The sequence below is a fragment of the Mastigoproctus giganteus genome, chromosome 13 (assembly GCF_048544385.1).
Source record: "Mastigoproctus giganteus isolate SK-2022 chromosome 13, ASM4854438v1, whole genome shotgun sequence".
NCBI lineage: Eukaryota > Metazoa > Arthropoda > Arachnida > Uropygi > Thelyphonidae > Mastigoproctus > Mastigoproctus giganteus.
This window is the reverse complement of record NC_143587.1, coordinates 96,262,616-96,278,972: the sequence shown is the minus strand read 5'-3', so window position 1 is coordinate 96,278,972 and position 16,357 is coordinate 96,262,616. Positions and strand designations below refer to the sequence as shown.

Genomic DNA, 16,357 nt, shown 5'->3' with positions numbered 1-16,357 from the left:
GGTGCAGTAAAAGAATTCAGTTTCATAGCCTCTATGAAGTTTACCAGTTTTTGAATTATTCTGCTCAAATCCAATTTGGTATGGTGTACCAGCATCCCCCCCCCCCAAAAGCAGACGTGAGGTCCACGAGATAGCTAACAAATTTGTATAACTACAGTCAAACTTGGTTATAATGAGCATACAAATAACGAGATTACGGCTGTAATGAGCAAAAAGCCATAATGATTTTAATTTGTGCGTATTCCCATACAATTTCTCACTGTTATTAGCATTAGAGAGGCATACGATGAAAGAAAGCAAGCTTATACAGCATCAGCCAAAAAAACCCTCTTCCCATTTCACCCATCCATTCATTCCAAATGTTTGTCTAGTTCTGCATTGAATTTATTTAAAGCTATCAACTTCTACAGCGAGAGATGGACGTTTCTTCCAGCAGTCAACTACCCGCTGGCTAAAGGCAAATTTCCGCACATCTATTAGACAGCTATCTTTCCTCAATTTGACTCTATGCCCCCTCAGTTCTTAATCTGAGCAAGAGGAAGAATCCTATCAGCACTGAGCTTGCTCAATCCATTCAAGGCCTTATACCTCTGAATAAGATCTTCTCGCAGGTGCCTAGTCTCCAGATGCTGCAATTTGCAGAACTTAAGCCTTTCTTTGTAAGAGCACCCCTTTGTTTCCCTCACCAGTCTTGTTGCCCTTCTCTGTACTCATTCTAGCAACTCTACATTCTTCCTAAAATGAGGCTTCCACACCTGTACACAGTACTCAAGGTGTGGCCTTATACAAGGGGACAATCACCTTCTTATCCCTGCTTGCAAAATTCCTGTATATCATTAACAAGACCCCATGACCTACTCATAACAAGCATACTACACAGATATACCGTACAGATTTTGATAACTGTGCAAACATTCTTAATTTCTCGAGTAGTCAAAAAAAACCCAATCTTGGAATAGATGAAAATGAAAAGGGTGACTTAGCTTTTATGACCATCGCATTGAATTAGCGGCTGGTTTATGACCTTGTCCTTTCGAGGACTGGACTATACAATAGTGCATTGGTGTTCCACTTGTCGCATTACCCTATTTACAGATGGTCTTGTATTCACTGAACCATAAATTTATTTTGGGACTTCTAAGAATTTTGGAAATGGAACTTCTAAGGACTTTGTATGCATTTCTGGACTTCTAATAATTTTGTATGCAGATCACTTTACTATGACTTTAAAGTAAAATCAGTTAGAAAAGAATCCTTCCTTTGGAAACATGTCTACTAATAAAAGAAAGTCTCTCGATTTGTGAAAAAGTAAAAATTATTCGTGAGTTAGAATGTGGTGCAAAAAATGTTGAACTGTGTAAAGTTTTTTTTTTTTGTCCTCCTCAAATGTATCAACATTGCGGAAGAATAAACATGTTTACATATCAGCACTGGAAAAGAACATAACCAAAAAAAAAAAAATTTAGAAAGTGTGAGGTTACAAACATTGATGAAACATTGCTTTAATGGTTCACTACACAAAGGAGTGCTCTATTTGCAATAGACGATCCGATCTTGAAGGCTCAAGCGGAAAAATTTGCTAAACAATTTGGACGTGATGATTTGTATGTAACAACGGTTGGCTGGATTGATTTAAAAACCGACATAACATCGTTTATGCAAAAATTAGTGGAGAATCTCAATCGGCAGATCCAATAATAGCAAATTAATGGATTGACTATGTTTGGGCAGAAATTAGGTAAGATTTCAATGATGAAGACCTTTACAATGCCGACAAAACAGGACCTTTTTATAATTTGACATCTGACAATACATTTAAATTCAAAGGGGGAAAATGTGTTGGTAGGAAAAATCAGACTCGCTTGACAGTGCTCATATGCGAAAACAGGAACTGATAAAAAATCGTTAATACCATTTCATAAACGTAAGGAAATTTCCTGTGGATTACACTGCAAACAAGAAACCTTGGATAATTTCAGATATTTTTTGGCAATATGCAAATGATTGGAATAAGGAGCTATTCAAAAAGAAGATTGGTAACTAACAATAGTTATTGTTAGTCATTCACATCCCCAGATTCAAAAATTTTGTCCAACATTAAGCTAGTGTTTCTGCCTCCCAATGCGACATCAATTTTACAACCAATGGATATATGTATAATCAAGCGTTTGAAAGGATTTTATAAAAGATTTATAATTCTACATCTAATTGGTCAAAAAGAACAGAAACTTAATGAGTCTGTATCGATATTGGATGCTATAAATTTATTGAATGATGCATGGAACAATGTTACTTCAACAATTATATTGAATTGCTTCAAGAAATCAAAATTAAATTCAAATTAAATTTCAGTCGTAGATGAATGTGATGGAAATGAAGAAAACAATTTACCATTATCCGAATGCTTGCTACATAACAACATTGTAGGTTTTAATAATAACATCAATGAATTTGTACGAGTCGATGACAACTTGTTAACTAGTCTTCCTACAGAGAATGACACTATAGATGCTGTGCTGAACAAAGACGATACTTATGATGATTATATGATCACTAGTGAAAGTGAATAAAAGTCAGTGCTGACAATCTCCCAAGCTCAAGGTGCAATTGTCTCACCAGTCAATTTTTTTGAAGGAAATGAGGCTTTTAACGCATTGAGTGTTTTAAAGGGAAACTTGAGAAATATCAAAGTGTAATCTTTAAAAGAAACATAATTTTAAGATTCATAAATAAAAAGACAAGTTAAAATTGTGTTTATTATTAATTAGTATTTTTTTAATTATGGAGAAATAAATTGTGTTTAGTATTAAGTCTATGGTTTTAAAATTAGAGACAAATAAATTGTCTAATATTAAGTGTATTGTAGTTTATACAAGCATATTAATACAAATAATATGTAGGTATATTATTTACTTATTATTAATTTACTTATATAAGTATATTATACAGTGCTTTTTTTGTAAAAAAACAGGTGCCAGTACTCATTCTTTGCTATCAGGAAAAATTGAAAATTAAAAGGATATGAAAAGTACCTTAATTTTTTTTTTCTGATATTGTTACTTTAGTAGTAATGTTTTTAGAATAAGAAAAACAAATTAAGTATATTAACACAGTTGATTAAGCATAAATTTATTATTCAAGTATATAAAAAAATAAGTAAAATGTGAGTAAAATAAATAAAAAATAATAACATAAGTAAAATTAATTTCATAACAAAGATTTTGTAGAATATTCCAAATTTTTATTCAGTTCTTTATCCGACACCCTATGCCAGGTGTTGGCAACCTTTTTTGAGTGAAGAGCCATTTTTGATCTAATTAAAAAAATGAGAGAGAGAATCCAAAGAGCTGCACCTCAGCTCAATCAGGGGGGAGGGAGGAAAGCAAGAGTTGTTTAAGAAATTGAATAAAGTGGGAAGGTGTTTATTAAAAAATATATATTTTTTGAAATATTATTTATTAATACTGAAAAAACATAACAAAAATCCAATTAGGTACAAATTAACGTGACTTTTACTGATGAACTTCTTGAGCGAGTCTCTCAACATCATGCGAGTATGTCGTAATTAAACATGCTGAGCTTTAAACATGCTTGCATTGTTCAGACGATGGTTTCTTGATTTATTTTTAATATAGTCCATGTTCAAAAATATTTACTCGCAGAAATACGTCAAACCAAAATCTGAGAGAAGTCCAAATGCATATTTTCAAATTTATATATGGGTCCGGTAATCATCTATCATTTAATATATATTAAACTCATCTATCGCTGTCCATTTGTATAGAATTCAAATCCTCAATTTCAAATTTTAAGGCATTTTATTTGTACTCCACATGTCCTTGATTTTTAAGTCCTTTTAACTCCTTTTCAAATTGTTCTTCATATGAGCTGTAAAGTTAAAGAACCACAGTTACGTGTTAAAAGAGCTGCATGCAGCTCGCGAGCCACAAGTTGCCGACCCCTGTCCTATGCCAACTTCTTTTCTTCCTCTTTGTGTGTCAGTTGTTGAATGAAGTTGTCAGTTGTCCGAAGCAGCCACAAATCAACATATTTGGCTGGATCGAAGCGGGTCAACGGTGGGCCTACAATTTTAAGAAACAGTAGTGAAGAAACTGTTTTTGTCATCAACGAAGGGCTGGTTGGGCTGGCAATCAGTTTCATTTGTGAAAATCTTGGTTTACATTCATTCAATCAAATTGGTATCGTACTCAGAGAGTTCATCAAATTCTTCAATTCTTCCGAAACCTTATCAATTAGGTATCCCCGAATTCCATGAATTGCATCCCTTTCATTTAACTGTAGCCTAATTGACAATTTTCTAACTTCGCTTTCACCAAATTACAGCAATTCATGTTTAGAAGGTTTTAATACCTTCGTTGTCCTCGTTTTCCTTCTCTCTTCATCGGTATTGTCACTAGTTCTTAAATTTGAATTTTTTTCTTTTCTTTTCTTTTTTTTGAAACTGTCCAAAATGTCAGTGTCATTCGGATATTCAGGTACTGTGACTATGTAAACAGAGATAGGGAAAATTAACGGCAAAATGTGGATAACACACTTCCGCAAAACAACAGATGGTTATTTGTAGGTGTAGAAGAAAATCACTTTTCTAATTCCCGAACAGGATGCTTACAGTTGATTCACAGAGGTGTCCAACCTACACCCACGAGAAAAGTGAACTAAAACAGCATTTTAAATTTTATTATTTATAAAAAAAAATTCTCATTAACTGTTTTGTTCAGTAAATGTAATTGTGTATTGTATTTAATAAAATTTTCGAATATTTTCTTTGAAGTTTTTTTAATATATGGCCACTGTACGGGAAAAGGTTGGACACCACTGCAGTAGAAGATGGGTCAGAGCCCATTGGGAATATACCTTGATCTGTTCACTCTTGACTAGCGCGACTCCTCCGCATGAGGGACAGGTGGTCAGATAGGTTTTACCAGGTACCACTAAGTTGTAGAATGCTTTAGTTCTCTTAATTCGCGCAGCAGGACTAATTGCCTTAAGGCCAGAAATGCGAAAAGTGTGTACCGAGTTAATTCACTCCTAATCCATTCGCCATATGAAAATTTTCTTTGCTCAACTGAAAGTATTTTAAATGTAACTTCTAAGGGGAAGTCAAAATAATTCGCTATAAAAGGACTTTGTTAAACAGAGGTCTGACTGAGTAATTTAGAATTATAAAAATGGGTATACAGTTTTATATAGAAATATCTTAACAATAGACAGTAAAAAATGCAAATTTAGTTAAATAATTTTAAGCTTATTTGAATAATAAGTAAACATGTAAAAAAAAAATTACGGAATATTACAAATTTCAAAGTGCACTGCATCCAAATGTCACACTTCACTGTTAATAAAGGTGCCGGTACATAGTACCATTGCGTACCATCCCAAAAAAGCACTGATATTATGTAATAATATAAGTATATTATATACTTATTATTTTTTTCTCTCTAATATTTCTTTTGTTTTTTGAATCTATTTTTTTATCAAGTTTTTGAGAATTAAAAAAAGTAGGAAGTAAATTTAACTCATCACTCTTATAAAGTGTTCATTGTCTAATGGCTCCAATGGTTTCTCCCATCTCCATTGTCACTGATATAGTGAGTAGTGGTTATAATGAGGAAATTTTGTTGGCCCCTTGATGCTTGTTATAACCAAGTTCGACTGTATTTAACTTTTACTAATTTCTTTTATTTTCTCATGGAAAAAAAATATGCACCCAAATCAAAGAAAGTAGCTCACTTGTTTGTTTTTTTTGGGGGGGGGGGGGATATAAGCCTATAGATGTAGAAATCCAATGCAACTTGAATACACATCATATTTTTGATGTGTATTTGAATTTTCATATTAATTCATGAAAAGAATGTTTAATGTTTTTAGTGCAAAGTTACAATAAGTTACATTTACTCTTCTATATTTCTGAATACATGGATTACTAAAATTTTATATGATACAGATTTCTGATAAAAACAATATGCTTTCAAATCAGTGATCTATAAATAACTGTCTTTACTTTTGTAGTAGTTTTTTCATTTTATTTTAATAGTATTAGTATTAACAGTGGCAAATGATGCAAGAAAGCAAGCTTATAAAGCATCGGCCAAAAAAAAAAAAAAAAAAAACTTCCGGCATCACCTGTCCATCCCCTTCATAGTTTTTGTATAATTCTTCTTTCAATTTATTAAAACTGCCCACTTCCACAAAAAAGGTGGTAGCTAATTCCAACAACCAACCATCCACTGGACGAAGACTGACAGGCTGCAAGTAACAACCAGTTTCATTAGTGGCATTAACATTCCGTGTCAAGATTTGCAGTAGAACAATGAACGACTATCAAATTTAGCTTTAATTCTGTTGCTGGGAAAATCAGCAACAGAGTTTTTGTTATTTGGTTTTTAGGAGAATTAGCAACTAAGGCCATATTGCTCCGGGATATGCGGTGGTCATTCCCTGACCTTTCCGCATCCTCCGTATTTGGTGGTGACGGGCTCGAACCCCGGTCTAATCAAGAAGCGGGTGCTACGCACTGCTGCTCCTTCCCACCTGGCTACAGAGGCGCCTCAGCAACAGAGATTGAAATATTAAAATCTGTTTATGGTGATGAAACTTTAAGTCTTACCAGTGTGTTTGAATGGTATAAGCAGTAAGTGTTTGTTAAATTGTGGCAAGAGGTCATCATTTAACCCCTCAGGATGATGGCTATTAAGTTGGAAGTTAATAAAATGTTTCCTCAAATTCTGCATGAGGATTCAGGAAAAAGGGACTGTGCAAAATTTGTGCCACACTGCCTCCTGGATGAAAAGAAGCAATGGAGAGCATCATGTGAAGGCTTTATCCAGATTTGTAAAAACAGTTCAATTTCCTTGACTTCATTATCATTGGAAATGTGTGTTGGGTGTTTCGATAAGACCCAGAGATGAAGCTTCAAAGCATGCAGTGGACTTAAAAAATCATCATTAAGGCCCATAAAGTTGTTTACAGAAGTCCAAGATCAAAACTATGCTGATCATGTTTTTCAACAAACAAGGTGTGATCCACAAGGAATTTGTATATGAAGGAGAGAGGGTTATTGCTGCATTCTATATACATGTGCTTCAAAGACTATTGAAACACATTTCCTGGGTGAGTCTACAATTTCAAGAGAAAGGCAGCAGGTTCTTGTTGTGTGACAATACCACCACCTGTTCCCCAATTGTTGTGAAGTAATTTCTGGCAAAACAACATTTTACAGATCAGCCATCCACCTTTCTGCAAAATTAGAACCAGACTTCTTTCTCCCACGGTCGAAACTGTCCTCAAAGGAAAGCGATTTCAGGATATTGATAGCATAAGGAAAAACATAACTGCCAAACTTAACAACATTTGAATGCCTTCACTGACTCTTTTCAGAAACTTTTAGAATTGCTAATAAGTGCATTCCATAAAGTTGATTACTTTGAATAAAAAGTAAAACCATTTTTGAGCTCCTTCACTTTGTGTTCTTTTTACTTAGCAATAAACTTCATGGACTGCACCAGTTCATAAACTTTATTGCTAATTAACTGTACTTTTCAAGACGTTATCCTGGCACTGAACTACTTTTGAATAAACAATACTTTTCTAAAGAGATATTAGCATTAGTAGAGGCATATGATGCAAGAAAGCAAGCTTATGCAGCATCGGCCAAAAAAAAAAAAAAAAAAAAAAACACTTCCATTTCACCCCTCCGTTCGTTCGAAACACCTGTCCAGCCGAGCCTTAAATTTATTTACGCTATCAACTTCCACAACAAGGGATGGAAGTCCGTTCTACCAACCAACTACCCGCTGGCTAAAGGCAAATTTCCGCACATCTATCCTACATCTGTCTTTCCTCAATCTGAATTTATGCCCTCTCAGGTAATTATTCTGAGCAAGATTAAGAATCCCATCGGCATTGAGCATGCTCAAACCATTCAACGCTTTATACACCTCTATCAGATCACCTCGCTGGTGCCTAGTCTCCAGACACTGTAATTTGCAAAACTTAAGCCTTTCTTCGTAAGAGCAACCCTTTGTTCCATTCACTAATCTTGTTGCCCTTCTCTGTACTCGTTCCAGCAGTTCTACGTCCTTCTTGAAATGAGGCCTCCAGGCCTGTATACAGTACTCAAGGTGTGGCCTGACCATTGCCTTATACAAGGGAATAATCACCTCCTTATCCCTACTAGAAAAATTCCTGTATATCATTGACAAGACACCATGAGCTACTCTTGCAGCCCGTCTGCACTGCTCAGAGAACTTCATATCTGCCTGCACAATAACCCCCAGGTCCTTTTCATTCTCTACCACTGTCAGTGTAGTACCACAGAGTTGATACATTGCTCTGGGGTTGCTGTTTCCCATATGTAGTACTTTACATTTGTCAATGTTAAACTTCATTTGCCACATCTCAGCCCATCTGCTCAACCTTTCTAGATCCTGTTGCAGCAGCATAGCATCAGTAGTGTCCTTAACAACCCTGCCAACCTTTGTATCGTCTGCAAACTTGGACATTAAGCTTGATATACCATCATCAATATCATTTATAAATACAGAAAACAATAATGGACCCAACACTGAGCTCTGAGGGACTCCACTAATAACATTAGTCCACGATGAGCAGTGTCCATTGATTACCACTCTCTGTCTTCTCCCCCTCAACCACCCCTTTATCCATAGCAGCAATTTGCCTCCAATGTCACACTGCTCCAATTTGTGTAGCAGTCTTCCATGTGCAACAGTATCAAAAGCCTTTCTAAGATCCAAGTATATAATATCAAAGTTATTCCCTGCATCCAGTTCTTTTGTGACTGCATCATAGTATCCAATCAAGTTGGTCAGGCAAGACTTCCCCTTAACAAAACCATGCTGTGTCTGAGCTATAACTGAAGTCTTGTCTAAATGATCCTGCAGTGCTTCTTTAACCAGTGCCTCCAATTATTTTCCTGGAACAGAAGTTAAGCTCACAGGTCTATAATTACTTGTGTCAGCCTTTGATCTTCCTTTGTGAATTGGGGTCACATTTGCACATTTCCAGTCTATGGGTACCTCCCCTGAGTCCAAGGAAGCTCTCATAATTATGGCTAAGGGTTTGCTTACTTCCTTTGCTGCCTCCTTTAATATAACTGGATAGATCCCATCCACCCCGGGTGCCTTTCTTGTGTTTATCTTCAACAGTTTCTCCTCCACTTTACTCCCAGTTATTTCAAGATTCTGTAGCTTACTGCTAGAGTTGAATACACCTCTGGCATTCTCCTTGCTGAATAACTCCTCATGTGTGAATGTCGATGCAAAATATTCATTTAGTTTGTTAGCTACCTGAGCAGGATCATCAACAGTTGACCCATCAATATCAAGTGGACCAATCTGATTCATCCCCTTTCTTCTAGAGTTTACATAAGTAAAGAACTCTTTGCTGTTTTTCTTTGCATCCCTTGCCAAGGATTTCTCGTAATCTGCCTTCGCCTGCCTAACCTCCTTTGTAACTTGGTTGCATATCAACTTGTATCTATCATAGGCTTCTGTGTCATGTGTTAATTTGTAAGTATCCCATGCATTTTTCTTCTCTGCCATATGCCTCATTAGTTCATCTGACATCCATTTTGGCCTAAACCTTGAACAATATTCTTAGTTGGTATGTAAAGCCTAGTAGCTTCCAAGATAAGTTGTTTGAATGCTTCCCATTTTGAATTTGCTGTTGGTAACATCATCAGTTGGTCCCACTGTATAGAATTTAAATACTGTCTCAGTCTATCGTAGTCGCCTTTACGGAAGCAATAACCTTTCCCTTTACCCCTAATGGTAGTTACCTCTTTGAGTAAATCCCACTTCAGCACACTGTGATCACTGCCACCTAGTGGTTCATTTACCTGCAGATTCTTAATGCATGAAGAATCACTGCTGATAATCAAATCAAGAGTATTACTCCCTCTAGTTGCCTCCCGAACATGCTGATGTAGAAAACAATCATCCAATAAATCCACAAAAGCCCTGCTAGTGCGTGAGTAACCAGCCCCCCAAATTCCAGTCAATATCTGGGAAATTAAAATCTCCCATTATAAGACTCTCTGATTTACTGGCCCACTCTATTTCCCTGTACAGTTCCTTATTATACTCATCAGAGTCATTAGGCCTATAGCACACTCCTACTCTCAATTTTGATCTCCCAATGCTTATGTCACACCAAACTGACTCGACACTGCACTGTCCAGCGATGTCGACTGGCTTCACTTCCTTGGTTTTTATGTGTTTCTTAACTAATAGCATAACCCCTCCCCCCTTCCTATCCTGTCTATCCTTTCTGTAGACGTTGTACTCCCCAAATTGCAGTTCTGCATCCCTTATATCTGTGTGACACCACGTCTCTGATATCCCAACAATATCTGCCTTTGATGTTTTGAGCAATACCTCAAATTCATCAAATTTATTTACTAAACTCCTAGCATTGGTGTACACACAAGTATACCTGCACCTGTTTCTATTCTTAGCTACCCTAACACAACCCATGTGTTTACTTGTACCGCAATGGCTCCCAGCAGTCTCTGAAATACCCTGCATCTTGTTTTTCAGGCTTCTGCTCATTCTAATAGAAGCAGTGCAAGAATCTCTTTCACCTCTGCCAGTGGCTACTGTCAATCTATTGGTCTTTGTCTCCCCCCAAGCTAGCAGTTTTCCGACCCACCTAACACTGCCTCGATAGCATCAGCAAATATTCTTGCACCCTTTCTATTTAAGTGTATCCCATCCCTGTAGAAGCAATCTCTCCTGTTAACAAGTACAGTCCAGGCTGAAAAAAATTCTACCCCTTGAGCCTTGCACAATCTTTCCAGGGCCGAATTGATCGACAAGGCTCTCATCATATACTCCCTCCTATCGTGTCTGGGCAGAATTGCAGACACTTTCAAATTCAACCCTAATTCTCGGCTTTTGTTCAGCAGTGACCTGTACTTGTTAAGTAATTCTGCCGGTCTCCTACTCTTAATATTATTAGTGCCAACGTGTACAACTATATCACCTTTTGTGCCCTTAAAAGATGATATTCGCTCTACAGTGTCATCAACCTTTCCCCCTGGCAGTTTAATGAGATTTGAACTGAAGCATGGCAGTTCATGGGTAGGGGTGCCTGTGCCCGAAATTATGGGTTGCTGGGGGATGTCCAGTGTATGGCTATTTGGTAGACTGTAGAAGCAGCCTCAGTTGCAGCCAGTGGCATGAAGGTTCTGGTATTGTTCTTTGCTGATTTTTGCCTGGTTGAAACATTCCTCAGAAGATAGTTCACCTTGTTTTCAAGAACATTCGGGGGATGGTGGGTGTACGTCTCATATGTTGTGTGATCCCCAAGGTGTTCAAAAGCTTTTCCTTGGTAGTTCTGTTTATCCACAATGACAGTCACGTGTCCTTTATCTGCAGGTACAATAATAATGTCAGGGTTTTTCCCAGATTTGTTTCAGGTGACGAATTTGCTCCTTAGTGAGGTTTGGTTTATTGGGAAGTCCCGATAAACTAGCTTCAACTGCTAAAATAGTCTGTATGATGAGAATTTGTTGGGTGAAGATAAATTTTGGACTGAGCTTTAAAGTGTCTAGCTGCTCCTGCAGCAAGGACTGGCGGCTTAAATTTAGAACAAATGAATCATTATTGGTGTGGCAGCTGTAACTCTGGTGGCTCCTGGTTTTCTGTTCTGTGATGAGTCTTTGTTGCTTGAAGATTTGCTGAGTTCTCATGTTTTCCCCTGTGATGGCAACCTTGTTGATGATAATGGTTGCGAATGAGCTAAATAGGGAGTTTCACAATTGTTCCCAGAGGAAGTCAATTAACCTTAGTGTTTTCTTTTTTTATATGCTTGGTTAAAGAGAGAATGTTCACAGGTCACAACATCAGTCTATCAGAAATCCACATGGCAGATACACCAACTACCATTTCTTTCACACCATTGCACAGCATTACCTATTCGTCAATGAACAGGGCTTGGATACATTGCTCCAATGAAACCGACATACACGATGAAATACATAGGGTCAGATCTGACCTCAGCAAATGCAACCAATCCCGAACAGACCCTCAATTACTGGGAACTGTGCACATCATGTTTTCACAACACCGTATACTCTTCATCCGACATCCATCAATCTGACACTTCCAGTTTTGCAGGCATTGCCCGCATCTCATTTTACCCTACATTATCACACAGCACATCCAGAATCCTTCATAGCTACAGCATCTGCATAGTTCAAACACCCAGAAAGAAACTGCAATCCACTCTCCCTCTTAAAGCACTGATTCCACCTCTGAAGTGAAGCAGATAATTTACTGCATACCCTGCCAGGACTGTGATGCAAGAAGCTACATTGGGGAAACCATCTGTCATTTGAAAGACTGTCTGAGGGACCACTACATCTTTATCACTAGAGCTGACTTTGCTCATTCAGTGCTAGTGGCACACTGTTGGCAGGAGAGACATCACACCCAACAACACTAAAATCATAGGCTTCTCACAAAATTCAAAATCTGCCATTGATCATTTGTTAGAATTGGCACACATCAGCATCACCAGAAAAAAATCAATAGGGACCGCGACACCCACATGCATCCAATCTTTGAGCTTCTCATAGTCCACAAGCTCTGTAGCTGCCTACTGCAGCAGTCACTAACCTCATCCTCTCCTTCCCCCTCTCTTGACCGCTCTCTTCCTCTCCCTCGTCACCCTTTACACATCCTCCCAACTCCCCCTCCTCCGTGACCTTGCATGCTTATGTTCTTGAAGGTCAACCACACGCATAAAAAACCACTGCTTTCCAGTGCTCAGTTAGTTGATAAAGGTTACATACAGTACCCAAAAACTACTATTGTTGTGTCCTTTGTTTGTTCTAAATTTAATAAATGCTATCGCTTGAATATCTGTGCCTTGTGTCAGTTTCCATTTTATGTTTTCCTGTGTGTACTCTTTCACTTAGTATTAAAGTTCTTTTCACTTGGTCGGTGCATGCAAGAAATTATATTATGTTTTTTAATTAATTTTTATATTTGATTTTTCCATAGCCACAGATAGTCAAACACAAAAAAATATTTTATTATTATAACTTAAATTATTGAATACTTCTTTTTAGCTACCTAATCCAAATTATGAGCATACTGGTGTTTCAGAATACAGCTTACAGTATTCTAAGAAGTCTCAGGAAGAAGAAGAAAAAAGACCTGTAAGTTTTGTTGACTTTTTTTGTTTCTTTTAATTCTTGAAATAATTTAATTATATGTATTTATGGAAAATTTCTGATGCACTTACATAATGACTACATTTTTATGGTTCATTAATTTTTCAGTATCATCATTTTCTCTGCCATGTGGCAAGTCCTTGACAGCCAGGACTCATTTACATCTTTATCTCTCTTTGTCCCATCCTCAGTCCATGATATCAGTCAAATCACTCAGCATTCCAATTCTCTACCTTCCCCCCTATCATCACCTTTCTTTTGATTATATCCTAATTAGGTATGCACCAATAAGCAAATTGGCCGATTATTGACTTTCACATATGGTACATTAGTTTATATTATTAATGCACTCATATGTGCTTATTGTGACTCAGTATTCTAGATTTTTCGTGATATAGGTAAAATCAAGGTAAATATATACCGGGGTGACACTTCTGATGAAAACGGAAGACAAAATCTGAAGCAAGATAGCAATACATTGTTTCATTAAATTTCTAGTTTTAAAAATAATTGCGATTAGCATCATTGCACTCTTTGACTAAAAGAGCATTAGAGATAGGAAGAGTAATGGATATTCATTAAAACTGTTTTAAGTTATTTACTTTTTTAAATGTTCCAAGAAGTAGGAGGTTGCAGAGGAGAACAGATGATGGATTTTCGGCTGCTGAAAATAAATAAGAAGTTTTGATATTTTTACCTTATTCTTTGTTAAATAACATACTACATTATGTTCTACAAAGGTATTAAATAGGCTTAGTAGTGTTCATTAGCTTATTTTTTAAATTTAACCAGTGATTTTTGTAAGTTATGACTCGTCACTCGTACAGGTGTTAAAGCCAATATTGTTGAACTTCCGCCATTGTAGTAGTTGATACGAAATAAGTAACATATAACTCGAACTGATAGAATAAGGTGTAACATAAAACTAGATAACATAATACATAGCACGGTATTAGGAATCTGTTAGCTTAGTAGCGTATTATCAACTAATCAATAAACTTTATTAATCTTATTAAATTTCATTAATTAAATTGTATTTAAATGGAAATCATGACCCAGACTAGAGCTGTGAAGCAACGCACACAGTTTAGCAGGAGTGCTGTGGCTCGGGGGAGAAATGAAGATGGCGATTCTCCAATGCATCATAGTCTCAAAAAATGTGCAAAATGTGAAATGTTGCATACATTTCTGGAACAGGACATGATCTAGCCAAGGAGGATGTCTTTGTGTGTATGCTAGGTGTCTGGAGTGTCAAGAAACTAGGCACCAATGCAGCATTCTGATGGGCATCTATGAGAGTTTGAGGCGTAGGGTAGATGCCCTCAAAGGAATTAATATGAAGGGCCCAAATAGCACTCTCAGCTGCCCAACTCAGTGCCAGAGCTCACTCCTGTGCATCAGGCAACATAGCGGCACACTCCAATGCATAATGCACTGGTCTCATAGGAACTAGTTAATTTTGGAGTCTCTATTGTCAGGGAGACAGGGAATATATTGGGCAAAAAGGATAGGTGGAACAGGACTACGGTATGTCTGCCAAAAGTTGACGTTGTAGAGCAGATATCATCTTTTAAGGGGCACAAAAGGTGATATTGTTGTACACGTTGGCACTAATAACATTAAGAGTAAAAGATCTGCAGATTTAATTAACAAGTACAGGTCAATGTTGAAAAAAAAGTCGCAAGTTAGGGTTGAATTTGAAAGTGTCTGCAATTCTGCCCAGACACGATAGGAGGGAATATACGATGAGAGCCTTGTCAATCAGTTCTGCCCTGGAGAGATTGTGCAAGGCTCATGGGGTAGAATTTTTTTCAGCATTGTCTGTGCTTGCTAACAGGAGAGACTACTTCTACAGGGATGGGGTACACTTAAATAGAAAGAGTGCAAGAATATTTGCTGATGCTATCGAGACAGTATTAGATGGGCTGAAAAACTGCTAGCTTGGTGGGGGGGATACACAGACTACAAGGTTAACAGTGGCCACAGGCAGAGGTGAAAGTGATTCTTGCACTGCTTCTATTATATTAAAATGAGCAGCAGCCTGGAAAGCAAGGTGCTGGGAGGCATAGTGGAACAAGTACCATATTTCCCCACGTATAAGACGCACCTTTTTTCGAAAAATTTGGGGTCTAAAAACTGGGTGCGTCTTATACAGTGGTTGTAGATTTTTTTACTTGCATTTCCCGCTTTTTCGTGCTTGTTGTCTTTGCGCTCATTGTTTCGCACTTGTTACCAGTATATTAGGTTACGTTTTGCCACATTCTGCCCAGAAATGGCTCAGAAAAGATTTTCGTACAGTGCTGAATTCAAGTTAAAAGTGATCCAGTTTGCAAAAGTGAATGGAAATCGTGCTGCTGAACGTAAGTTTGGTCCTCCTCCAACTGAGAAAACAATCCGAGACTGGTTATGAGAAGAAGAAACCCTACTGAAAACGCCACGGCAGAAGAAAGCCATGAGAGGCAAGTCAACAAAATGGCCTGATTTAGAGAGGGAATTGAAGATATGGATTGTAGAGCAAAGGGCAATTGGAATTCCAGTGTCCACAAAGATGGTTCAGCATGAGGCAAGAAGAATTGCTGATGAAAAAGAAGTTACTGTTTTCAAAGGATGACACAATTGGTGCTTCAGGTTCATGAAGCGGAATGGACTGAGCATACGTACACGCACCAGACTTGCCCAAAAGATGCCTGAAAGCTATGAGCAGAAGATCCTTGAATTTCATCGTTTTATCTTTTTATCATTGTTTTGTTCGGATTTTTTCTTTTTTTTTTTTTGGCTGGTGCAGCATAAGCCATAGGCTTTCTTGCACCAGACGGCCGTTACTAATACTAATACTAATACTAATACTGCAGGATCATCTAGACAAGACTTCAGTTATAGCTCGGACACAGCATGGTGTCCCTGACCAATTTGATTGGATACTATGATGCAGTCACAAAAGAACTGGATACCGGGAATAACTTTGATATTATATATTTGGATCTTAGAAAGGCTTTTGATACTGTTGCACGTGGAAGACTGCTGCACAAATTGGAGCAGTGTGGCATCGGAGGCAAATTGCTGCTATGGATAAAGGGACAGTTGAGGGGGAGAAGACAGAGAGTGGTAATCAATGGACACTGCTCATCATGGACTAAT

General features: G+C 37.4%; 1 protein-coding gene across 4 annotated transcripts in view; it reads left to right on the top strand.

Annotated features, from left to right (window-relative positions):
• LOC150076271 (uncharacterized) overlaps nucleotides 1–16,357 on the top strand; it is a 695,145-nt gene that overhangs the window by 337,717 nt on the left and 341,071 nt on the right. For all 4 annotated transcript variants that reach the window (XM_090388135.1, XM_090388136.1, XM_090388134.1 and 1 more), the window contains exon 5: nucleotides 13,115–13,204. In XM_090388135.1, coding sequence (XP_090244261.1) covers nucleotides 13,115–13,204 — 90 coding nt within the window. The remainder of the gene's footprint in view (nucleotides 1–13,114; nucleotides 13,205–16,357) is intronic.